At 32.8% G+C, this 27,677-nt stretch overlaps 1 protein-coding gene across 5 annotated transcripts in view; it reads left to right on the top strand.

Annotated features, from left to right (window-relative positions):
• LOC114327669 (CLIP domain-containing serine protease HP8-like) overlaps positions 1 to 27,677 on the top strand; it is a 106,799-nt gene that overhangs the window by 24,766 nt on the left and 54,356 nt on the right. Inside the window, exons 1-3 of one of the 5 annotated variants that reach the window (XM_050657288.1) lie at positions 552 to 703; positions 19,241 to 19,536; positions 22,356 to 22,561. In XM_050657288.1, the coding sequence (XP_050513245.1) occupies positions 637 to 703; positions 19,241 to 19,536; positions 22,356 to 22,561 (569 nt within the window). In that variant the 5' untranslated portion in view covers positions 552 to 636. Of the gene's footprint in view, positions 1 to 551; positions 704 to 10,079; positions 10,193 to 19,240; positions 19,537 to 22,355; positions 22,562 to 27,677 lie in introns of those variants that run through there. The other 4 variants (XM_028276348.2, XM_028276347.2, XM_050657287.1 and 1 more) reach the window with 4 other exon arrangements.

Consider the following 27,677-nt stretch of genomic DNA (forward strand, 5'->3'; position numbering starts at 1 on the left):
CTAAATGGTAGAGAATACAAATTTGAAATTTTGCAGTTGTGTATAACTTTACACACCCTATCAAAATAGCTATCAAAATGACAGTGTTGCCATTTAAGAAAATCAACGATGACGTCATATCTCTAAATTGGGACACCCTGTATACATTATTATTATATGTCAAAAAGGACAATTTGATATACTAATCGACGGGTCTGAGCATTTTTCAAAAAAACAGTTAGTATTTTAATTATTGAATATATATTCCAAATTACAGATATAACTTTGTTATTTTCTATTATCTTGTAAATGGTAGAGAATAAAAATTTGATATTTTGCAGTTATGTATAACTTTACAAACCCTATCAAATTAGCTATCAAAATGATAGTGTTGCCATTTAAGAAAATCGACGATGACGTCATATCTCTAAATTGGGACACCCTGTATACATTATTATTGAATGTCAAAAAGGACAATTTGAAATACTAATCGACGGGTCTGAGCATTTTCCAAAAAAACAATTAGTACTTGAGATATTGAATTTATTCCACTTTACAGACTCTCTCTGTATATTATATATTTAGTAAAATCTGTTGACTGGTTATTCCAATAACCAGTCTCAATATCAACACTTAGCGAGAGGATTTAGAGTTAAGATGGAAAAATGTTTTATGTGGTTCGTGTGTGTATTTCTTTTTGGAGTATTTTCAATAGTTGATGCGGGTAAGTATACTACTGATGTATATAATGGCTAAATTAATATATTGGTTTGTATTAAGTATTTAGCAAAGCATGAATCATTGCCTTTTACCACGTAAAAAGAAGGTCAATTACCTTTGAAGAATATCATATTATCATTAAAATCACCAGCGCACACCTGGGCCCGGATTACGTACACTCGATACGCATCGTATCCGCCATGTTTTACCGTAGCGCCTTATGGCAAAACATGGCGGATACGATTCGTATCGAGTGTTCGTAATCCGGGCCCTGATAACAGATATTATCATTACAAAAAAAAGCAATTTTTTGGAAAAATTAGGCATAGGTACGATAAATTCGAAAAATGTCTATGTGTAATATTCTGTAAATCTTCATTTACTGAACTATCCTATTATACAGGGTGGCCGGATGAAAGCTCTAATAGTGCGTCTCTGTTGCACCTAGGTCGACCTTGACACATCTGCTTTCCGGATGAAACATTTTTTTAAATTTTATTTATAAGGAGCAGACTTTCTATATGCATTTTTGTCCATTTTTTCAAATTTTCAAACAAATATGGCATCGCAAACTATATGTACAGAGCCACCATTTTATGTCACAAAAGACGTTATAAATACATTATGTTGTCTGCAAATTAGGCAATCCAAACCACGTGATTTTCAATAACAGGACGTATGGCAGGCAGCAGTGTTGTCAGAGAAATTTTTGTAAATGCACCGGAATGACTGGAATAGTGACACAAAATGTACTAAACCAACACATTTTGTACAAAAACTTAAAAAAACGTCGTTTAATGTTATTTGAAGCAAATTTTTTATATCACAAATTTTTAGGTTTTTACTTTAGGAGACATTAGTATCAAAAGTTTGGTTGTTAATTTTATCAAATTGGTACAATTGTAACAACTCTGGCAACACTGCACACAATCGATTTGTATTGGATATTTTATTTAAAATCAAAATTTAATATTTAAGATAAAATATTTAATATTTAAAATACAATATTTTATTGAATTATACTAAAATTGATATTATTTAAAAGGCATTATATTTAATTTTGATTCAGGTTTTACTCACGTATCGAGTACTAGGAAGCAGATTTGTTGATCTTTACCTCGGTGAATTGATATGTTGCGGAGTGCAACTATATAGACTCCCCATGTCTATACATTCATCATCCTTTTCCTTGCAATTTTTAGAAGGATGGGAATAAGTATAAGAGAGAATCTGTTTCCGAACTAAGAAATCGAAAGATTTTATTATTTTTAAACATTTATTTGTTTGAAAATGGAGTCTTTTGGGTTTCGACATTTTGTTGATATTATTTCTTTATAGAAAAAAATTATTGACTATTTATAACATAACCTTTAATAAAATGTTGACTTTTTCACACACCCTTTTTCATATTTTTATTTTGTGAGGTCTGCTCTTCTTATGGCTCTTATCCATTCTTGTCTGTGTTTAGCACTATTTAGCAGATGATAAGTGGGTAGCATGTTTAAAATTCAGTGGTTTGGAAACAGCAAAGAAAGATAATTTATCCAACCTGCTTCCACAGATAACTACAATACATTGTCAGTCGCATGACAACTATTACTAGGTACCTAAAATAACAAAATATATATTACCACGATGATTTTATCTAAAATCTATTTTAGGGATGCTCAATATTATTTTTTATTAAACTTATGAAATATAAAATTTCTTAATCTACCTTTCTTCAATCTTCCAAATTACTTAGATAAAACTTTTTAACTACTTAAAGTTTATTGACGTAAGCAATATTTTTTACTATGTCACAGAAGTATTTCGCAAAACTTACACGGACATATAATAATAAAATTACTTTAAAATACTAAAATAACAATATACTATCATATGCCTTCAATGTATTGTATGCCATAGGCCAGACATATTGGAATAGTTTGACAGACCGTTGGATTGCCTAATTAAATGAAGAAAATGCTTTGGACTTTCTATGTGCTTTGTATCCATTGACGGTAGACGAACTAATCGAAGTTTGTCCGTGCGCTGTGGACTAATTGCGATTTGTTTGTCGTTGGCGGTAGTTGCCGTTTCATTGTTGGTGTCTATACTGTTAAGCTTGTTTATGTGCGTTTGTTTTTCCGCTTTTCAACGAAATAATATAAAATAATAGATGTACTTGTGGCAAGAGATCATGTAGTTGGTGATACAGACCGTGGTAGTAGAAAAAGAAGAAGACATCTCACTTTTAAGAGAGTTATTCCAAGAAGGGAAAAGACTAGTAGAGACTGGATTGTTTATGATATAAAAAATGCGTTAACTTCTTTAACAAAAAATTGAAGGAATCGGTGTTGCAAAACGAATTATTACTAATAGGTCACAAAATAACAATGATATTTTGCTTAATGGCGCGTCCGCATTGCGATGGCTTAGTGTGAAAACCTCGTATCTCATTTTACAGAAAATTTTACATGAGTAACTAAACTAAATTTTTGCATACTCTAACCCAAAATATATATGAAAAATATATGTGTAATGATCTAAACATACCCAGAATCAAAATATGTAAAGATAGTTTTTTGTTTTAAGTTATAGTATGAAGAAATTAAGTTTAAAGTATCTCCTGTAAAATTTTCTGTGAAATGAGATACGAAGTTTTCACACTAAGTTATCGATTGGTAAATTTTTCGTGCGTATTGAACTAATGGTTCGTCGTAAGAATTTGCGTCGCAAATTTTTATCAGTGAGGACGCGGTGCTCAAATCATTTGATCTTCGCTCGAAAACGATAACCGATGGAGCGTGTGCGTTGTGTGCGTCGAAAATTTTTGCGTCCGATTTATGCGACGAACACGTCCACACTTGCACGATTTATTTCGAGCATGCAAATACTTGCGACGAACAGCTGGTACGCACCACAAATTTACCAATGCGGACGCAGCATAAGACTGAGCTGTTTTACAGAAATGATGATCCATTCAAACAATTACAAATTGAAACGTAGAAAGAAGCTTTCTAATTTACACTTATCTACTGTAGATTTTCAAATCGAGATTAAACCAACTCAAAAAACTCCAGAGCGTCTCGAAACTATCAGTGGAACTATCAGGGGCGAATTGGGTCAACGATCCTGAGTTAACATGGTTACAACAAATTCTTTCTGACATTGGTAAGCAAAATGACCATCAAGCTAACCTTGGTGAAACTGAGGATGATGACATTATCGAAGGAGCTGAGTGCTGCGATTGCAGTGATGGTGACTATGAGAACCTTTATGATATATGTAAAATGCCATTATTTTTTAATTCATTTTTAAACATTATTTTGTATTTAAAACTATAACAGTATTTTTATGAAGCTACTCTAGTTATTTTTACTTCGTTACTACCAAAAGTCAGTCATACCGCTTTGTGTAGACAATAAAAATGCGTTTTGTCCCAGGATGATAATCTAAATGCAGTTTGTTCAACAGTTTTTTCAAGTTTTTTTTGGATATTATCAATACTAGATTTTTAGCATATACTTATATTTGAATGATTTTCCATCATCTTTTAGGTAAGTACATCAGTTTTTCGTTTAATTTCTTGCCAAAAGTTTGGTAGTTTTTCCCTATTTGCCAAAATTCAAAAAATGGCCAAAATTATTTAGAAAATCTGCTCCTCAAATATTACTTGCATGGGTTGCCAATCAAAATCTTGTCATAGCTATCCTTAACCCAGATATTACTACCGTCCTTTTAAAAGGCAGTGTAAATTATGCGTAATTTAGGTTAGTACAGCTACCAACTGATAGATGGCTCTAGATGGAGTGTTTTCAAGAGCCAGCATTCGACAAGTTTTAACGATTTTAGTGCGCGCACATGCTGTAATTGTGAGGTTATCTGTGTAAATTGCCAGGTTTTGGACTACAAAATGGATGCTTATAATTGGAGGTAAGTCTAGAATTAAAAAACTGTTATTTCACGGCATTGGCATGTGGATTATTGTGTAATAGGGACTTATGTATAGTATTTTTACTACAAAAACGTTATTACGTAGGTCAAAATTTTTGACGTAAGAGAACTGTCAAAACATTAGAATGTGACTTTTCATTATTGCCGTGTTTATAATAAACATAGCAATAATGAAAAGTCACATTCTAATGTTTTGACAGTTCTCTTAGGTCAAAAATTTTGACCTACGTAATAACGTTTTTGTAGTAAAAATACTATACGTATATTCTTGGCTCGAATAGTTGTCACGTTGTTTCAAAGGCTCGCCGCTTGGGATTTCATTTTGTTCTTTTAAAAGGACGGTAGTAATTAGTACTACCAACGTGCGTATTGTTTCAGGAGGCCTCTCAAATTGCATGAGCTATTAGAAGAGCTTGATTCTGATGAAATCCCAGTCCCTCCAGATGGTTTGATTATATTTACCCCAGAAAATGCCAATGATAATGTCACCGATTGCGACTCCGGCGATGAAGAACTAACTACAATAAATAATTTACCGGGTAGTCAGTTGAGAAACGATGTAGAACTTGTTTTTGACAACGCGACTGAATTACCACAAGATTCTGTGAATTCCAGCCTACCAGAAGAAGATTCGGATGATGACAATATACCATTGGCTTTGTTTCTTTCCAAGGAAAAGCTGCCCCATCAATTAGAGAAGAGAATATCTGCACACTGGATTCAAGGAGACTTGTATCAACACCCTGATTGTACTTACTGGAAAACTCAATTTGGACCGAAAATGACTCAGTCGCCGATGTAAATTTTCAATTTGTTTTTTGATGATGAAGTCATCAATTTGGTTACCGAATACACTAACATCTACGCAGGACAAAGAAATCTTTTGAACGACATTACTCAAAATGAGATTCGATGTTTTATAGGCGTTCTTGTATTGAGTGGTTATGTGGTTGTGCCGAAAAGGTACATGTACTGGGAAAATCGTGACGATTCGCACAACGCAATGGTGGTAGCTGCTATATCTAGGGATAGATTTTCCCACATAATGAAAGTTTTGCATGTTTGCAATAACTGGTCATTAGATAAATTTGATAGATTTGCCAAGATGCGACCCCTGTTCGACGTAATAAACAAAAAATTTATACAATTTTCCCCTTTAGAACAACATCACAGCATAGATGAGGCAATGGTTCCGTATTTTGGTCGCCATCCCACAAAGCAATTCATCAGGGGAAAACCAATCCGTTGGGGGTACAAAATGTGGGTAGGAGCCCTTCGTCTGGGATACATAGTTTGGTTTTCTCCTTACCAAGGTAATTCCACTACAATACCTGAACAATATAAAGTCCTTGGATTGGGTGCATCAGTAGTTCTATCCTATGCAGACAGATTGAATGAAGTATGGCCTCAAAGGCGATTTCATCTTATTTTTGATAATTATTTTACTTCTACTCATTTACTGCATGAGCTAAAACAAAGAGGCATATTTGGTACAGGCACTGTAAGGGAAAATCGCACCATGAAATGCCCTTTACCCTGTTCATCTAGTATGAGAAAAACTGAACGTCGTAAATACGAGTATCGTCTTGATAAAAATACAGGAATAGTGGTTTGCCGCTGGCATGATAATAATATCGTTTCTATTGCTTCCAATTTTGTACCAGTAATGCCTTGCTTCTCTGTAAAGAGATTTTCACAAGCAGAGAAAAAACATATTCAAGTTCCTCAACCAAATATTGTTAGAATATACAACAACTTCATGGGCGGCGTTGATCGCAGTGACCAGAACATCAGTTTATATCGAGTGTCCATAAGAGGAAAGAAATGGTATTTTCCCCTTTTTGCTCATTGCGTTGAAATGGCTATTCAAAATGCGTGGCAGATTCACAAAACTCAAGACGGTAAACTGGATCAACTTGAATTTAGAAGATCTATTGCAACTAATATTTTGGAAACTTTTAAAAAAGAAACAAAACGCGGACCTTCTAAGCGGAATTCGAATTCGGTAGCCAATTCAAAATATGACGGTATTAACCACTTGGTTCTTTATCAAGAAAAGCAATCGCGATGTGGATATTGTCACAAAAAAGTCCAGTTTTTGTGTGAAAAGTGCAAAATACCTTTACATCCAAAATTTTGTTTTAAATCCTTTCATTCTTTGTAAATTGATACTAATAAAATATATATGATATCTGGTACCGTATATTACTACCGTCCTTTTAAAAGAACATGTCAAAACTTGACAGGTATCGTCATAAAAAAATATATGATTGTGTTTTTTGGTTCCATATGCTATAATTTCCATGAAAATTCGAAATTAATTCAAAATGTTAACAATAAAAGTTTCAGTAATATCTGGGTTAACGAGGAGGCGTATGGTTTGAAATCAAAATTTCATGTTCAATCAGAAATCTTGTTGATGCGGTATACTCATTACTTGTGTTTTCATGGCATTTATTATTAGTCTTCTGTCTCTGAATGCTTTTTTCCATATAGCCAAATTTTCTTGCAGTTGTTTTGCCGTAGGTGCCAGAATAACGAGGTCATCGTTACGCGTACGCCATTGCGTATATTGATACCTTTTGCATGAGTCTGTATCCTATGTGATAGGCTTTTGTCAATTATTTGCATGCTTTCATTATTTCATCCATGACAGCTATAAACAACAATGGGCTTAGTATGCCTCCTTGACGTACTCCAACTCTTTTCCTGAAAGCTTCCGAGATCTTATTTCCTTTTCTTACGTGTACCTTCGCATTTTCGACATATAAACTTTTAATTGCATTAGTTAGATTATCCGTGACATTTTTCCTGATTAAGGAATTCCAAATGATGTGCCTTGGGACTCGATCAAAAGCACTCTCGAGGGCGATAAATCCAATAAATACCTACCCATTTCTTTCAACGCTTTTTTCAACTATCTGCCTTAGGCCGTCCACACACAGAGCTACTAAAAAGAAACTAAACTAGTTGGTAACTAGAATTACCAACTGGTTACTATCTATGACTCGCAAAATAAGCTACTGAAAATAAATAAAAACGAGTCACTTCTTGACTGTACGAATAACTTTGTTATACGGTGGTTAAATTTTAAACCTTTATATATATTATTGAATGTTATTATCGCGTTAAAAATATCTAGTGATTCAAGTGGTGAAGATATTATTCCTTATTATTATAACAAAAGACGTAAAAAGCAGAAAAAAGGACGTATTGGGCTCATCCCTACATTGCAAACAATATAAATTGCAGAGCCTTTGTTGCAGCAAAAGTATTACAAGAAAGTGATGCAAATTTCTTGCATTTTATAGGATGTCAAAACAAACTTATTTACATTTAGTACAATTGCTTGTTCGTGCAATTCACAAGAAAAATACTCCAATGCGAAACTACTAAACTAATAATTATACTTAAGACACCGGTAGCTAAATTAAACATTAGTATTATTTGTATTTATTATATTTCCACACAAGTTCATAATAGACTGTTCTACCAATTTCGCCATTTCGCATGTTAAACTTTAATAAAATATCACAACAGACTAAAAACTAGTCCCCAAGCAACCTGCACGTCGAGTCCGCTGTCGACGGATCACTGACGCATTACAGACCGGCAACTACCTAGTAGCGCTGTGTGCGGATACTCATTAAAATACATGCGCAGTAACTAATAAGTAATTGATTGGTAACTAAAGTCACCAACTGGTTTCTTTTTAGTAGTTCTGTGTGCGGATGGCCTTAATGTGAAGATTAAATCTTGGGTGCTTTATCCCGGTCTGAATCAGCACTGATTTTCTTCGAGATTTACTTCCACTAAATTTCTAAGTCGTTGTTCTAGTACTCTTTTGTACACTTTTCCTTGGACATTAAGTAGCGAGATACCTCTGTAATTGTTTCAGGATTTAAAGTCACTTTTCTTTAATGTCAACACTACAATGGAAGTTGTCCAATCTTGCGGTACTGTTTTGGTCCTATATGCCATATTAATCAGATATACCAATACGCTTTGTCCTGCTGGTGGCAAAATGTTGTCATTTCAGGGAATATGTCGTCACAGCCTGCCGATTTTCCTAATTTCAGCTGCTGGATTGTTGCTTTTACTTCGTCCTCTATGATTTCTTCGTTTCCTCCGGGCACCTCTCCCTCGACGTCATCAATTTGGGCCGTAGATTCGGAATTTAATAAATCATCGAAATGTTCTCTCCATCCTTCTATTTTCTTCTGTCCTTCCAATATGAGCGTTCCATCTTTTGAAAGAAGGTTGTTTACGGCTACTTTCATGTTTTGGTTTCTGAGGTTTTTCAGGGTTCTGTAGAATAGTTTTTAATTTCCCTGCTATTGGTTTCCATTGCCGTACCAAAGTCTGACCATTCTTTTTGCTTTGACCTTTTTACTAAATTTTGTACTTTCCTTTTTTGTGCTTTATAATCCTGATAGTCCTGGGCAGATTTTGTTGATAGATATATTTTCCATTTTTGTTTCTTAACTTGGACTTCTCTTTTGATCTCATTCAAGTTCGTTAAGGGGGGCCCGAAAAAAAAAATTGATCCTTAAAAATACTCGAAACTGTCAGATTAAGATAAGGTAAGTTAAGGACATACAAAGCAGTGTATATTTAAAAAATCTGACGATTTGAACTGGGCGTAAGTAAATGGGTGAATTAAAAAGTTTCACAAAAAAGCGAATAATTCGCGAAATGAACGTTAGATCGAAAAACTAAAAAATACGTATTCAATATTTTTCAAAAATCTATCGAATGATAACAAACATAACCCCCCACGGAGAGGGGTGGGGGTAAATTAAAAATTTTAAATACAAATCCCGCTATATTTCGCAAAATAAACATTAGATCGAAAAACTGCAAAATACACATAATCAATATTTTTGAAAAATCTATCGAATGGTACCAAACACGACCCCCCGCAGAGGTGGGGTGGGGGGTTACTTTAAAATCTTAAGTAGGAGCCCCAAATTTTTTTCTAGATTTGGATTTTTTACGTAAAAATAAGCAACTTTTATTCGAAACATTTTTTCGAATTATGGATAGATGGCGCTATGATCTAAAAAAACCATTGTTGGAAATCGAAAATTTAATTAAAAATGGAAAGTCCCCGCTAAAATGGAAAATTTTACTTAACTTTTTTTGGTTTTAGGACCTACTCTTCACAATCCAATAGGTACCCAAAGCGCTCGAGTGACTGCACATTTAGAATACTTCTCTCCCGTACTATACCGATAATATTAAAATTCATTTTCAAATACTTGAAGGGTGAGTCTAGGTTTACTCTCCTCATTATAATATGATCAATTAGTTCTTATTTGGTTACAAGTGATTTCGAATTAATTTGCCAATCTTCTAAAAAACATGAAACAATTTGACTCAACCTCTATAAATACCTATATCTCTCACCAATATCCGTTATATGGATATTCTAACAACTAGTAGAATATTTATAAAATAATGCTCAGCTAAACAATTTACATTAAGATGGAAATGTTCTGTTTGTGGTTTGTGTGTGTATTTTACTCGGTATTATTTAAAATAGCTGATGCTCGTAAGTAAACTACTATTGAATATTTATGGTATTTATACTATATAGTGACTCATTTAATTTATAATCTTTTGAAGTTAGAAATCCTCCATCGATATTAATAATAGGTCTGGATCCCGCTCATGAAAAAAAGTTGACTAATAGCAAGCTGAAAATTTGTTAATAGCTTAAAGGCGTCTAGTCGAATAAACTTTGATATATGGGAACACCGGAACAGGGGTAGTTTTAATTGTGGAACAGGTTAAAAATTTGGAACGGTCAGAACACGAAAACGGCACATTTATTTTGTCCGTCAGAACAGACTTAAACTCTCCGAACATAGAATAAACTCTCATGAAAAATCAGACTGCTATTTATCAGCTGTCATAATTCCTGTCATTTGACATATTCTACATGTTCCACTCATTAAAACGCCCATTTGGTGATAAATAGCAGTCTGATTTTTGCATGAGAGTTTATTCTCTGTTCGGAGAGTTCAAGTCTGTTCTGTCGGACAAAATACATGTGCCGTTTTCGTGGTCTGACCGTTCCAAATTTTTAACCTGTTCCACAATTAAAATTTCCCCTGTTCCAGTGTTCCCATATATCAAAGTTTGTCCGACTAAACACCCTTAAGCTATTAACAAATTTTCAGCTTGCTATTAATCAACTTTTTTTCATACGCGGGATCCAGACCTATAATGGAGATAGGGATGAACCCGTAGCTAATCCGAATTTTTTTTCAAAGAAACTATTACCTAGTTAAAAATAAGTGTGATCTGCATAAAGTTTTAGTGGCTCCATGATAGCTGATATACCTATTCAGCTTGTTTTTTTTTTGTCAATGTACCATCTCTCTCTAATTTGCCTCTTATTTTTTACCTTGTTAAAGTTTTATCCCATGGTAAATTGGTGAAAAGACTGGTAATGTAAAAACTTAGTAGTATATTGTTGGAATTGTAATCTATTTCTACCTTTTGTAAGATTGCTGTGAGTTCTTGATAAAGCCGAATTCATGTTATAACGAAGCGTATATGATACGGGTCGTGTAACAATAGACGGCGCACGTCCCCGTTGTCGTTCCGTCCCGTTGTACTATAAACTACTCAATTTCTTTCATATCACATGATTCTTCAACGTGTCCCGCAAGACAGCCGTGCCTTCCACGTTCCGTGCCCGTCCCGTCCTAAGATGTATCAGTCTTTAAAGATGTGTTGTATGCTAGAGTCTGTATTATGTCTAGGAGGAACGTTGACAGTCTGTTGCAAGGAGAACCTAATACTTAAGAACTTTTCGTGAAAGGTTTATTTCGAGTATTTAAGCACTTTGAAAGTACTTAAGGCCATGGGTACATAATTTGCAAATATTTTACGGTTATCCCTACTTTTTCTGTCTTTACACGGCAAATTACCTGTAGTAAAATTCACACTGGTATGGATATGTAAACATTACTAGAATGTCATTCAACTTGAAAATGTCATCATTAACTAAAAGAGATGGCTTTTGAATGTTCTTGGATAACTGTTGTTTGTAAACTTGCAAATTATTAATTCAGTTAATAAATGTGATAATTTTTTCACTAACTATGTATTCAGTGATTGTAAAAATATATATGTACAACAAAAACTAATACTCAATCGACAAAAAAAAATGAAACGTGTGAAAGTGATTTTTTAATAATATCTTGTTACTATGGAATGCTTACAATTTTGAACATCTTTAACAACAAAATCCTTGGATCACAGAATATATTATCCTGATGTATTCTCTGCTTGGATCTTCAACAAATAATACACAATAAATAACTTATTAAGTTCACGTCTTAAATCAATTATTTATCAAATACACTATATCAATAATATTTAATCAACAACTCAAAATAATCCCGATGCCATGTCAAATATTTAAAATTGTCACTGATTGTCAATGTCTGACTGACAATATTCTATTCGACTGAGTGCGTTGTAAGACAAAGATAGATTTGGAAAATATTACCACGGACATGGTGTCCATTTTTTTCGAATCCTGAAAAAACTAATAAATACTTTTAAAAAATTTAAACGCAGAATGAAAGACTAAATTATTACCGAATGCAGAAAGTCCCTTAGAATAAATAAAAAGTTTATTTTGAATGAGATATTTGAAATTAAAAATCACACTAAATTTTCTCTTAGTTATAACCCCTGTAACTTATTAAAATAAACATTATATAAGTTAGCTGGGACTTTTGGCCCTCGTTAATAAAGTAATCTTTCAATCCTCGTTTAAATTTTTCAAAAATACTTATTAGTTTTCTCAGGATTCGAAAAAAATGAATCCCCATTTGAATAGCACTGCAGCCGAAAAGACGTACCCATCCTCTTAATATTTTTTATTTTTTAAATTGCAAGTAAAAATATATTTAAAATAAATTTATGTACTAAGTACAAGTATTTGTCGGAATACTTAAAAGTTCAAGTACCAGTACACGAATCTTTTGTGGTATTTAGAGTAAAGTACTCAAGTACTTAAAAGTACTTAAGTACATTTTTTAAGTATTCTCGGTAATCAGTACCGCAGCTGTGCTCGACAGGTAATTTTAATTAAATATGTGCCACTCTGACTTAAACTAATCAGATACCTCTAATATTTTTTCCAACGGTACCTTCTTCTAGAATTGAGTAAGTATTGTAAATGTTCATTTACTTATTTATCTTTTATTACCTTTTAACTGACGTAATCAAAATAGCGTCCACAGAGAGCATTGATATCAGAAAAGGTGTGCGACAGGGATGTGTTCTCTCCCCTCTCCTTTCTAATATTTATTCCGAACAAATTTTTAAAAAAGCACTGAATGAAGCAAACGAAGGCATAAAAATCAATGAAGAATTGACAAATAACGACAGGGTACAAAGAGCGAGTGAAGAAAGAGGACTTAACCTCAACATAAATAAAACAATATGGATGCTGGTCAGCAAAACTCAAAAACCTGCCAGACAATTGAAAATAAAGAACCAAATAATCGAACACGTTGACTCGTACATATACCTTGGAACAGTCGTCAACTCGAAATGGGATCAAACCACCAAAATACGATTTAGAGTCAGAGCAACATTTAACAACATGAGAAATATATTCACCCATTCCGACATATCTCTTCCACTAAAAATACGGCTGCTAAAATGCTATGTATTTCCAGTCTTGCTGTATAGCACAGAGGCATTGACACTAACGGAAACATTAATGAGGAAGCTGAAGGCATTCAAAATGTGGGTGTATCGACGTGTCCTCAAAATATCCTGGACGACTCACACCACCAACGTAGATGTATTGCGCCGAATGGGAAAACAAAAAGAAATCTTTTTCACAATTAAAACGGAAACTTGAATACTTCGGTCATATTATGAGATATGATAAATATCATATACTCCAACTGATAATACAGGTTAAAATAGAAAGCAAACGCGGATGCTGAAGTAGAAGACACTCATGGCTTTAAAACTTACGTCAATGGTTTGGACTATCATCGATCGAGTTATTCAGAAACGCCGCAAATAAAATTAAAATTGGTATAATATCCTGAAATATCCTGGACGACTCACACCACCAACGTAGATGTATTGCGCCGAATGGGAAAACAAAAAGAAATCTTTTTCACAATTAAAAACGGAAACTTGAATACTTCGGTCATATTATGAGATATGATAAATATCATATACTCCAACTGATAATACAGGTTAAAATAGAAAGCAAACGCGGACGCTGAAGTAGAAGACACTCATGGCTTTAAAACTTACGTCAATGGTTTGGACTATCATCGATCGAGTTATTCAGAAACGCCGCAAATAAAATTAAAATTGGTATGATGATAGCCAACGTACACAACGGACAAGGCACATGAAGAAGAAGAAGATTCAAAATAGCAAGAGATAATTCACCATCACGTCGGGTAGAAGAAGAGTGGGCTGGCAACGGAAAAGATTGAGTGACAAGTCCAAGAAAATAGACAGAACAGACTAATAACAAGAAGGAAGAAAAATAAGGAGACGTTTGGGATGAATCGTTTAGGATAAGATTTAGGATGTCACAATCATTTTGATATTGATAAATCGCTTGACTTTTGTCAGACCCTTTGTCAAGCGCTTGAGGTATTTTACTAAGATGTTACGTGTTTTCGATACTGCAATATGAATTCAGAAGCTGAACACTGAAGTAAGAACAAATAAATGAACCGCAATAATTTGAAATGTGATATTATAGTCCAAGAGGCAGCGCTGAAAAATGTCTCTGAATTTACAAAGCTAGTCATTTCACAGTTGTTGATTACTGTGATTGTGTAGAGAAACATACTGCGGTCGGTCAAGCGAAACGTAGAACAGGTGGTACTGACAGCTTGTCAAAGTTGCTAACTTGCGGAGGTAATTAAATCCATTTACTAAGGCTGAAAATCAGTACACACATTCTAAATTAAATATAAATAAAAGTTATTATAGTTGGTCAGCTGTATGACGGGACAGAGCCGGTCGGTCGACCCTAATGAATGTACAGGGTTATTCACTATAGTCTGACCCCCCCTCTAAACTGCTTTATTTACAGAATTAGAAAAAAATGTAAAATACAAAACTTATTCAATTTTTAAATTATGATTTTTTGACATATTATATCTTACTAGTGACGTTATCCATCTGGGAGTGATGACGTAATCGACTATTTTTTTAAATGAGAATATGGGTCATGTGCTAGCATATTTGAAAGGTTATTCAATTCCCTATTCAGTAATATAAACATTAACATAATTGTTTATACAGGGTGTCTAAAATTTTTTTTTAAATAAATTAATTGTTTAATTAATAATTCAGAAAATTTTTCGGACACCCTGTATAAATAATGGTCTTAATGTTTATATTACTGCATAGAGAATTGAATAAACTTTTAAATGGGCTAGCACACGACCCCTATTCTCATTAAAAAAATAGTCGATTACGTCATCACGCCCAGATGGATGACGTCATTAGTACGATATAGTGGAACCTCGATTATCCGTCTCTCCATTAACCGTCACCTCTGTTAACCGTCAGGGTCCGTACATAAGTTTGATTGACTACATAAGCAAAAATTGAGTCATCAATTCATTTTGTTTGAGCATTGAAATCAAACGAATGGTTAATTTGTGATGTGGATGCAAACAGCTATCAAATGCTGACAAATGATGAAATCGATGAAATGGCAACAGAGGCGGACAAAATAGATTCAGAAGCTGATACAGACTTGGAATTTGACGGTGGCAATATCGATGATACTATTGCAACTTACAAAGATTTGAAGAAGCAAAATTTGATTAAAGAAGCTAGAGAAGCTGCACATAGCACATACAACAATTCATCGAGTGGTATTTTCAACAAGGAGAAGCCAATAAAATAGATTGCATGATATTACTCCGATTAAGAAATTCAGATGTTGCAAAATGTAAAGTAACAGTAAAACAAACAAAGAGTTTAGAATATTTTAAACCAAATTGATTCGATTGCCGATACACAAATCCTTCTTATATTGTGAAACAAAAAATACAAATTAAATTTTAGAGTTGTACTGTGACCTTTTATTTTTTTTGTAATGTTCTGTTAACCGTCTTTTCGATTATCCGTCATACCTTTGTCCGGTGCCTTGACGGATAATCGAGGTTCCACTGTATGTGGAAAAATCATAATTAAATAATCGAATAACTTTTGTATTTTACATTTTTTTCTAATTCTCTAAATAAAGTAGTTTACAAGGGTGTCAAAATATAGTGAATAACCCTGTACACTCATTGGGGCCGACCGACTTACATTGTAGAATTATTATCCTGTCATATAGCTGACAGTCTATAATAACTTATATTAATATTATATTTAGAATTTGTGTACTCATTTTCAGCCATAGTAAATGGATTTAATTACTTCCGCAGGTAAGCAACTTTGACAAGCTGTCAGTGCCACCTGTTCTGCGTTTCGCTTTACCGATTGCAGTATGTTTCTCTACACAATCACGGTAATCAACTGTAAAAAAACTAGTTTTAGTAAATTCAGAGAGATTTTCGGCACTGCCTCTCTGTCTATTACGGAAGGATGTTTATAATAGCATGGATGCAAAAGGTAACGAACACGAAATTATTGCGAGAAATGGGCAAATACTTCCAAATAAAAATAAGGAAGTTACAATATCTGGGACACGTAATGAGGAGACAGCGATATGAAATGCTAAGGGAGCTCGCAAACCAAAGCAATATCCCTACATCGCATAACATACATTGACGCACTGAAACTTCGTTCACCGAAAACCAGATGTGACACGAGAAAGTGCGTATCTTTCGCAATGTATGTTATGCGATGTAGGATATTGCTTCGGTATGCGAGCTCGCTAAGACTGATAATACAGGGAAAGATAAGAGGCGAAAGAAATATAGGAAAAACGAGAGTGTCATGGTTGAAGACTTTAAGCGACTGGTTTAAATGCAGTTCTATAGAACTATTCAGAGCAGCGGTAGTAGAGTAAAGATAGGCATGATGATATCCAACCTCCGATTGAGAGACAGCACTTAAAAAATAATAACTTAACCCATATTACACAAAATGTATAAATAAATAATATGAAATAATATAATATTTTAACATTAAATAAATATTCGAGGTGTGCAATTACTTGGAGGGGATACGAGAAACGATCGTGCACAAATAGTGGAGAAATCTTGTAACTTTCCTAAATAAATCATATTGTCAATTGAAATTGTCAAATTGGCGTATATTTCATACCTACTGTCATTGAAGAAGAAAAATTATCATACAGAAGTAAAAACTTCGTTTGTATAATGGTATAAAAAAAGTTTTATTAAAAAACATTAAAAGTCATCCAAAAGGAATTGCAAAACGTTTTCAATCTGGATCAGATCATCCTCAGTGCGTTCTGCTTAGTACATGAAACTAGCAACTTTTTGAAATAGAGATCCAGAAATCCTAATCCAGAATTATGGTTTACATGATAATTGTATGGTATTTATAGCGACTTCAAGTCGATGTTACAAGATTAAATGTGTTAGGAGTGCTCAAAGGACAACTTGGTTCCCTGCTCGATAAGAACTTGTGGTTCTTGCCAGTTCAATGGACACAGACCAACAAAAAATTATATGTTGCTCCACAGTATTGATATGATAAGCAATTATTATATAAAAGTAAATTTAAATAATTGTATTTTGCTTGCAGTACTGCATTTTAATAATTAATTTTATTTACTACATACAATTGTTTACCTTTTATTAATATAACCGAAATCTTACTTTTTCTTCTTATAATTTTTTTATGCTACAGCCTTGACAATTATCTAACGCAGTAGTCGGCAAATTTTTTAGCCAAAGAGCCAAATATGAACATTAAAACAATTTAAAAAAAAATTGGGAGCCAAATCTGCTTGTTCAGCAAACTTTTATTATGCTAAATAAAACTAAGTCAGTTGATTAAGATAGTGAAAAATGCTCTTAGTGATATTCCAAAAATAAAAGAACCACATGTTTAACATCGACCAAAAAGTATTCGACCAAAAAAATGGTTAAACCCCTAGCCCCATCCATAACCCCCCAAAAAATGAAAATGTGTTTTTCGTTTTTTGGCGATATCTTCGTCTTTAATAATCGTAGAAACTTTTATTGTCTTTCGTTTTGTAGGGTTTTATTTCCTACAACACTGTATTTTTTACAAAATTTTTGGCGCAAAATCCCATTTTTTTTAAATGTTGATATTTAGAATCGAAAAGAATCGGAAAGAACAGCAAACGTGAGATTTTTAGCTGATTACAAGAATCAGGAATATTATTTCAAGCGTTGAAAATGATCATGTCTTCCTACTCCAGGTCATTCAAAGCAGACCACTTCTTGTGTTGTGAATATTTTTCTTCTCCAATATTTTCAATTCAACAGAAAGACGTTCGTATTTAGAGCGCCATACCTCTTTGTTTTTTAAATCCAGAAATTGTATTTCAAAGTTATTAATGCCAATTTCAAAAGGAGAAAATTTCAACTCTGTTGCAGCAAGAGGATTTTTGACAAATTCTAAAGTTTGTAAGTTTGATAAAAGTTAATTTATCAGAATAAGATGTAACGTTTTTCCTACCAATTTTTATTAACGGAAAATATTATTGCGCTTTCCGTGGATATTTGTGCCAGAGCCGCATCTAAGGAGCCAAAGAGCCACATGCGGCTCCGGAGCTGCACTTTGTTGACCACTGATCTAACGGAATGGGACGTTTCATCGCCGCCAGTTCATCGCTGCCGTTTCGACGCCGCCGATTCATCGCCAGTCCATTTCATCGCCGTCCGTTTCATCGCCAGTTAGTCAGTTGATTTTGTATTATGGGAGATAACTCGACACGACGTTAAATTCAGTTCAAAACTTATGCCAATTAAACAGATAAAAAATATTATTATATTTACTGTTCTATTTCTACTTCCCCTAAATTTAATACTAAGGCCCGGTACATTATGTCTGCGTTAACAGCCGGTTAGTTAACCGGGGTTTAATCGGGACCTCTTTAGGGTCTCTTGCGTTGTAATAAATGCAATTATAATTATTATTATACTTATTTATAATTAGTACTATAGTACTATTGTAGTATTAAATGGCCTTTGTAGAAATAATATGTTCAAATTTATGTAGTGTTAGGATGGGTTAGGTCAGGGTAGGTCATTTCCTAGAATTCCTAATTAATATTAAAAATAAATAATAAATGTAACAGTCGAAAATTGGTCGGAAATTCGGAAATAAATCAGTTAGCGGTTAACTGACTGGTGATAAATGGGCCGGCGATGAATCGGCCGGCGATGAATTGGCGATGATGAACTGGCGGCGATGAAACGTCCTATACCCTTATCCAACAACCAGGACTAATATAATTGGCCAATATAATTAAAAGTGCGAAAAATGTTGCTAAGCTATGAAACCAGGTGTCGCTTTTCCGAACTTGCACGGTCCCAATAACGATTTAGCTGTTTTTTAATTTATTCAAAACAATTATGTTATTTAAGTTTAATTACTAAGCGATCTATCACTTTTCTCTTTCTTACAGAACGTGGACAGCCATGTCTTACGCCCAACGGAAACTTAGAAATATGTAAGTCAATCTACGACTGCAGCCACTTTATTAGAGCAATTATAAAACAAAATCCGTCTGAATTAAATTTTATAAAACAATCACAATGTGGTTTCGATACATCTTTCTTGGTTTGCTGTGGTGCCGATGTCAATTTTGTGACATCTAGAAACTCATCTTCTATACTTAGAAAAAGGGAACTTCTATCTGTCAATTCCAGCATTTTACCAGACCAGGTATCTATTTCAGACAGAAAAGTTTGCGGTTATCAGGTAAGAAGTAGTTATACTTATCCAAAACAGCTTCAAAAAAGTGGTAATATGGTCCTTAAGTGAATATGTACAATCAATCCTCTCGAAATTTGCACAAGTATGACATTATTCACGAATTATTTTTTATATTACGACTCTTCCCAACCCACAGATTATATTATGTATAATGATTAACTTAAGAAAAATCCACGAGAAAAATAAAATTCTTGTAGCTAGCAACAATTCACAGCACATTGGTCACAGAAACACACTTGTTTATAAATGACTGTTGAATATGTCCAAGGGTTCGTAACAAACTTTAAATTAATACGCCAAAATGAATTCTAATGTTAATTGTAGCACGAAACGTCTCTACCGGTGGTTTTTCTGAAACTACATTTAAAACACGACTTTTTTTAATTCGAGTTTTGGTTGAAGTTTTGTTTCGTATCGTATGAAATTTGACACGAATAAGCGTCGATGTTTATAGAAACAAAGATATGAGCGTTCAAAATCATCGCCACTTAGGATATTTTTATAAACATGATGTACACGGTTCCATGACATCTCGTAACGCAACAGTTCGTAACCGGACAACTGGTAACGGACAATTCGTAACAGCGATAGTTCGTAACGGCGACAGTTCGTAATTATACAAATTCGTACCGGACAATTCGTAACGTCCAAATTGAATTATTCTGTTTATTTTTGTTAACGTGGAAACTAACTGTTATTACAGTTATAATGAAATTATGTTTATCAATTTAACGAATCAGTATTAGGATAAGTATTAGGTGTTTAAGGATATAATAATAGTTATTTATGACATAAGTGTTAAAAGTACAATTTTAAGGCGCGCATGTGAAAGTTTGCAGAATGAGCGAAGCGAATACTTTTATTGTTGTATATTTTAATAGTTTTTTTTTTTCTACAAACGTGCTAAAAATGCAATAATACAGTTTAAATTAAATTTTAAAAACCTTTTAAACCACCTTTTTCAAATTGCGCAAGTTATACTATTGATATTAAGGTTAATAAATAAAATATAAATATTTTGACGTTTCACAATTTGACAATTCACTTTAAACTGCAGTGCTTTAAAATTTTTAAAGCACTAGTGCTTTAAAGTAGCATTTTTAACGCTCCTATGGAGTGCTAAAAATTGCATTTTTAACACGGTTTTAGAAAAAAGTATTTAAACACGCAAACAAAAATTATTTAAATAAAATGCTTTTCTTAGAAACATGTTTACTTAGAAAGTTGGGAATGTCTAAAGACGGTTGTCGGCTTAAATATTTCACAAATTACTTCATTATTTTTTTTGTCTAGGTATATGCAAATTTAAGGGACAATAATGCCTGGTTTCACCAACAAATCTTAAGCTCTAGCTTAGCTTAGCTCAGCCTATACATAGGGCCGCTTTGACTCTCACTTACGTTTCATCATAATTTTCGATTATTATCTAAGTAATCTATGTAGCAATTCATTGTAGCAAGCTAAAAACTGGTCCAGAACTCAATGCTGCAACGCGTATTTCTCGTAAACGGAGCTTAAAACACGTCTTATGTCTAAGATGTGTTGGTGCAATCAGGCATAAGAGGGACAAACTTTTAAAAATATTGTTAAAAGTTTGTATGTATTTAAATATTTGTTTGTGCTTAAAGACTTTTAATATATATTCTGAAACACAAAGTATAAAATGTGTTAAAGATGTTTATGCAGGTACCTACTATTTCGTTAAATTGATAAACATGTTTCAATTACATATAACTGTAATAAGAGTTAGTTTCAACGTTAACAAAAATAAACAGAATAATTCAATTTTGACGTTACGGCTTGTCCGTTATGAGTTTGTATATTTACGAACTGTCGCCGTTACGAAGTGTCGCCGTTACGAACTGTCGCTGTTACGATTTGTCCGTTACCAATTGTCCGGTTACGAACTGTCGCGTTACGAGATGTCTGGTCACCAATGTACACACATGAAAAGTAGTCGGAATTGGCAAAAAAATTGAAACTTTTTTGTTTATTTATGAAGCATAACGTAAGCAACTAATGCAAAAAGTAAAATTATGTATAGTTCATACAATAAGCTACAACCTGTAAAAGTTTCAGTTTCCACATTGTGAAAACAAGCATTTTCCATTAAAATCGTTTTTTTTTTATTTAAACAATTAATAAACATAAAAAAATTATTGACTGTTCGTTTATTGTTCCTGCGAATGCATATGTCTGCAAATTTTCATTCATTTGCATTGAAGAAAAGGCAGTCAAATTAACGTCTATAGAGTTGACCCACACGATTGAACTAAAGAAAAGCGTTTACGGATGCCAAGACTATAGGAAGATGAAGGGATTTTACCATTTATAATTCACATCCCATCTGCTCAGCGTGGTAAAAGCTATAACGAGAAGGTTTCCTACCTACTCCAAATAGAGAACATATGTTAAACATTAAAAATGGATAAACATTTTCAATTTCGTTGCAACTCGAAAACGCAGCAGCATTTTCAGTAATCAAAAAACTTAGTATTTTTCTTAGCAGATGAAGCTACGGCATCCCAGCCATTTCGTTCGTTGCAATCCGAGACTGCACGCGTCGGAGTATCCTTATTCAGTCAGAAATATGACCTATGTGTCTACTGACGACGGGCAAAAAAGTCCCAAAACCGGTATAGACGCTTGCTGCTCTCTCTGATTGATCTAGATCTAGAATATTCTGCTGTTGCGTTTTCGGGTTGCAACGGAATTGAAAATATTTATACATTTTTAATTTTCATATTGATGTGTATGTATGTAACTTTATTAATGAAAAATAAGGTAAATAATTTATTTTTCAGGGTCATATGTCTCATCTACCACTTGCAACGGGCCTCGGAGCGATAAAGACGTATTTAGACGACCACCCTTGGATGGCTTTACTTGGTTACACAACGCGTTTGGGTAGATTAAAGTGGGCTTGTGGAGGCACCCTAATTAGTCACAGACATGTCTTGACAGCTGCGCACTGTGTAACTGGCGAGGCTGAAGTATTGGTTGGAAAAGTGTAAGTAAAATACTTAAATAAATAATAAATAATCCCCAACTTATTCGTATCACTGTCTTTGCTTATTATATTCTGAGGCCGAACAGGAGACTTTAATCTTTAGTGCCTTGGCAATAGTTGATAATATATTCATCTAATCTAATTTTTCAGTAGAACATTTTGAAAGTTTGAAAGGTCCTCTAAATCCTTGAAATTTTTAAAACGGGTTGCCAATGTGATTTTCAACTTACCAAGAAGACCAAAAGTAAGCATTTTTTCAAGAATGTTTTTCTCATTAATCTGAAAAATACTGCACATTTGAAAAAAAATATTTTTAATGTTGTCTATCTTTATTGATATCGCGCAGCATCACTTAACAATAACAAATTTTTTTCAATAACAAAATGTGACTGCATATTGTAGCATCCCTTTCGTCTCCTTTATTTGTCGACTCCTTGCCTTTTTCTTCTTGTATTGCCTATCCGTTTCGGATGTTGGCGACCATCATGGTAATCTGTACTTTACACACTGCTGCTATGAAAAGATTTGTAGTGGTTGTGTTGAACCACGTACGTAGATTTTTTAGCCACGAAATCCTTCGCCGTCCTGGTCCTCGCTTTCCCTCTACTTTTCCCTGTAAGACTAGTTGCAGCAGTCCATATCTTTCACTGTTCCTAATGATGTGATCGAGGTATTCGATTTTGGCTGTTTTTATTTTGATTAACAGCTCATTTTCTTTTTGCATTCTCAGCAAAACACCCTCATTAGTAATGTGATCGGTATAAGATATCTTCAGGATTCGACGATAAAGCCACATCTCAAAAGCCTCAATTTTCTTGCGGGTGGAGTCTGTGAGAGTCCACGACTCAACTCCGTACAACAGTATAGGAAAGATATAACATCGTACTCCTTGCCTTACAAACTGTAAAAGGCAGATATTAAGGATGTTACCAGAAAGTGGTGCCACGATAATTTTCAGATGTATTGTTCAGATCTGAGAAGCATTTCTCTTTAAAATTGTTTCTGTTGGTATCGTTTGAGGTAAAAAAGTCTGAAAATATGCAATTTTAATAAATGCATATGCACTTATAAAATTTATCCAAAATATGCACATATGCATGTAATATGCATTTTGCATATTTCTGAGCTCTAGTGATTAATTTATTCAAAATAATTTGCGTCTGCGTTCAAGAAAAGTGACACATGTATCACTTATTTTTCTTTTTTTTTTGCAGTATTTTTTGTTTAGTGTTATTACTTGTATTTAAAGTTACATCATTAAAACTATAATAGGGGAGTGCAATTAGAACGGAAATATGCATTGTTTCGGAAAAATTCAAACAAGCTTATATTTTTCTAAAACTTATTTTGTTAGTTTATATACATGCTAAAGTAAAAATTCTACTTGCAGATTTGGAAGCTAATTGTTTATTAATTGTTTAAACAATAACAATTTTTTTGTATAAAAAGTTTTAAAAATATCGTCAAATTCATCATTTTACTTTGATCAAATATGTTTCTGTTTTGATTAGGCTGAATCCGAATATGGCATTGCAATTTGAAAATTCTTATACAGAAGCTCTTATACAGTGTGTCTGCGTAGCTAGAAACCACATGGAAAACTTTTTTATTATCAATTTTGCGAAAAAATTTATTGTTATTGGAATGCTCTAAATAATCAAAAATCTAAAACTCAACCATCAGATATCAAGTTTTGTCAATTTTATACGAGTTATGTCAAAAATATGAATTTCGTTAAAGAGTAAACTACCTTTATATTCCAGCATATCAAAAAATGCTATTATGAAAAGTTGTTTGAAATTATAGTCTAAATATACAATTACATCATTCTAACCGAAAAAACAAAATAAATTTTTTCTCAAATTACGGATACTCATCATCAGTTTATTACAATTATGATAACTATTTTATTATCACTTTTACGAAAAAAAGTTAGTTTTCATAAAATGCTCTCCCTGGGCTAAAATCTAAGATACAACCATCAGACATCAAAATTTTTTAATTTTTTACGAGGTATGTAAAAAATATGAATTTTTCTTAAGAGTTAAGAGCCTTTATTATTCACAATATTTTAATTAGAAGGATATAATTGAACACTAAAACAAATTTTTTAATTTCAAACAACTTTTCTTAATAACAATTTTCGATATTGTGAAATGTAATGGTACTTTACTCTTGAGTGAAATGCATATTTTTGACATTTCTTGTATAACAATATTTAAATTTGATATTTAATGATTGCATCTTAGATTATATACGATACAGAGTATTTCATAAAGAATAACTTTTTTTCGTAAAACTGATAATAAAAAATTGATGGATTCGACCGTTACTTGATGGAAGTTCATTTTATCTCACAATAAAACACTGAAAAACGTTTGTTTTTCTATACTTCCACAAAATTTATTACAACTATGTTATTACTACAGCTGTTTCGGCAAAGTGCCTTTCTCAAGTGATATATTTTACAATGTGTTTGCCTTTTTAAGTCTTTAACTGAAGAGTCTATACACAATTCATCATCCCATCCTACACAACACAAATTAGCAGCCTACCATAGCATGATACATAGACTGACAGAAATTCCTATGACAAAAAATAACTTCGAGACAGAACTGAATATCATTAGACAAATAGCAGTAAACAATGGCTATAACGAACAAACAGTTAACAACATTTTAAACCAAAAACTCCATAAGAACTCCATTCTGCTCTCTCACATATACTGGCAAAATAACAACAAAAATAGCCAGATACATAAAAAAGAAAGGAATAATACCAGCTTTCAGAACTAACAACAATTTAAGCAAACATATTAAAAACAATAAAAGCCGAAAGAGAAAGCAACTACAGAGTGGTGTGTACAAACTAACTTGTGGTGACTGTCCGAAAACTTACATCGGTCAAACTGGCAGAACTTTTGACAAACGGATAGCAGAACACGAAAGGGCTTTCAACAATAGAAAAACAGACACTTCTACATACGCACTTCACCTTCTAGATCATAATCATTCTTTCAATGAAGAGTTTCAAATTCTACATATTCAAAATAAAGGCTAAGGCCTATCAGCTAAAGCTATCACTTTTAGAATCAATGGAAATTAATAAATTGAAAAATACAGATATAATTCTGAATGACCAACTCGAGACAAACAGCTCCCCACTCCTCAACCTCTTCAGTTAAAGACTTAAAAAGGCAAACACATTGTAAAATATATCACTTGAGAAAGGCACTTTGCCGAAACAGCAGTAGTAATAACATAGTTGTAATAAATTTTGTGGAAGTATAGAAAAACAAACGTTTTTCAGTGTTTTATTGTGAGATAATAAAAAAGTTATCAATAGGTTCCAAGTTACGCAGACATACTGTATAAGAGATAAATAATTTTTTTTTGCTGAACATTTATTATTCTTGAAGCTTATTATTAACTGTATTTTAGGTAATTTTACAGAAAAAAATTTTGATCACTTTGTACAAACATTTTTTTAGCTGGTAATTTTCGGTTTTTGTATTACATTTTTGGTATCTTTCTTAATTTTCTTAAAAATAAATAGTTTATTTCATTTCTAAAGTGCAAAAATTCAGTACATTTTAGAGACTACATCTTAAGCTTTAAAAAAGTACTTATAAAACTGTAATAGATCTGTCCAAACTTGAGTAATACCGTTTTAAAATGGTGGTAATTCTATACAACTACGAAGATTTCAAAAATTACATTTTTTGAGACGTCATATCATTTGAATTAAATCTTTGAGAGATTTTTTTTGAACAAAACATCATTTAGCAAGATGCTGGAGAGGTAAATTGTGCAAAACTGAGAGTATTAAAAGAAAAACTGTATTAGTTACATATTTTTAAATCATTTTTAAACAAAATTCATGTAAGGCTCATTTTCCGCCCACACCGTAGTTATGCCCATATATTTTATTTCTTTGTATAATAACCATAAGACAGCTTAATTATTTTTCTTTCATGTTCAATTTGTAAAATTTCATTTGATCCATTAGTTAAAGAATTACATTAAAATAACTCAACCATGCACTTCGAAGAACGTTAGTTTACAGTGCGCCAATGCTTGTGAGAAGGGGACTTTAGCGTTATAATTAAAAAATTATAGAAGATACAGATTTAATTTTAGAAAGTTCTTTATCTAAGTTTTTTTTTATAAGGTTTTTCTTGTAAAATTTTCTGAATTTTTGAATGGTCAAGTCAGTTTTATTCTAAAATTTATATTTTCGGAGTTATTTAAAAAAACATCTAATTTCGTAGTTCATTTGTTAAATAAAAAATGAAGCACCCACTTCTCGAGTACAACTTTTTGATATGTTGTTTATTAAACATTTCTAAACAGTTTATTTAGAAGTTCTCCTAAAAATGATTAATTTTTAAGGTTTTTTCTTAACTTTTTGAGTATTACGAGTAGTATAAAGAAGTACTAAACCAGTGATCTGTAAGAAAGTGTGAAATTTAGCGCCTAGAAGTTAAATTTCAGAAAACAAATAATATGGAAGGTATACCACCCGAACCTCCAGATAAAGGTAAATTTTATGTAGAAATGGAAGGAGATGGGATGATGGAATATGAGGAATTAAATAAAAATAACAATAGAGTAAATAATAAGGTAACAAACAAACAAAACCAAACAAGTAATACTATTGAGGTAAGTAACAAATTTAGTTGCAATAACGATGAAAATTTGACAAATTTAAATCAAACAGATAAGTCAGGTAAGCAAAATTTAAATAAAGTAATAAATTTAAGATTAAAACATAGATATCAATTTGGAGATAATGCACCTTATATAGTACACATAGAAAATAAAAACGGTAACATTGGTCGATTACACAGGATCGGCACGGCCCGTTTGATTTTAAGTGCAGTTCCTGAAATTGAAAATAATATCACACAAATTACAGTAGTTGGTAGAAATAAAATCAAGGTAGAACTAAATAATTTTGCTAGTGCTAATAAATTAATTGATTCTCAAATTCTTAAAAGCAAAGAGTATGAGGCATATGTTCCAACGTTTTTTACTCAAAAGAAAGGTGTTATAAAATTGGTAGATAAAGAGATAGAAGATAATGATTTATTATCATTAATTAAACCTAGATTTGG

Source organism: Diabrotica virgifera, chromosome 7 (assembly GCF_917563875.1).
Source record: "Diabrotica virgifera virgifera chromosome 7, PGI_DIABVI_V3a".
NCBI classification, from domain to species: domain Eukaryota; kingdom Metazoa; phylum Arthropoda; class Insecta; order Coleoptera; family Chrysomelidae; genus Diabrotica; species Diabrotica virgifera.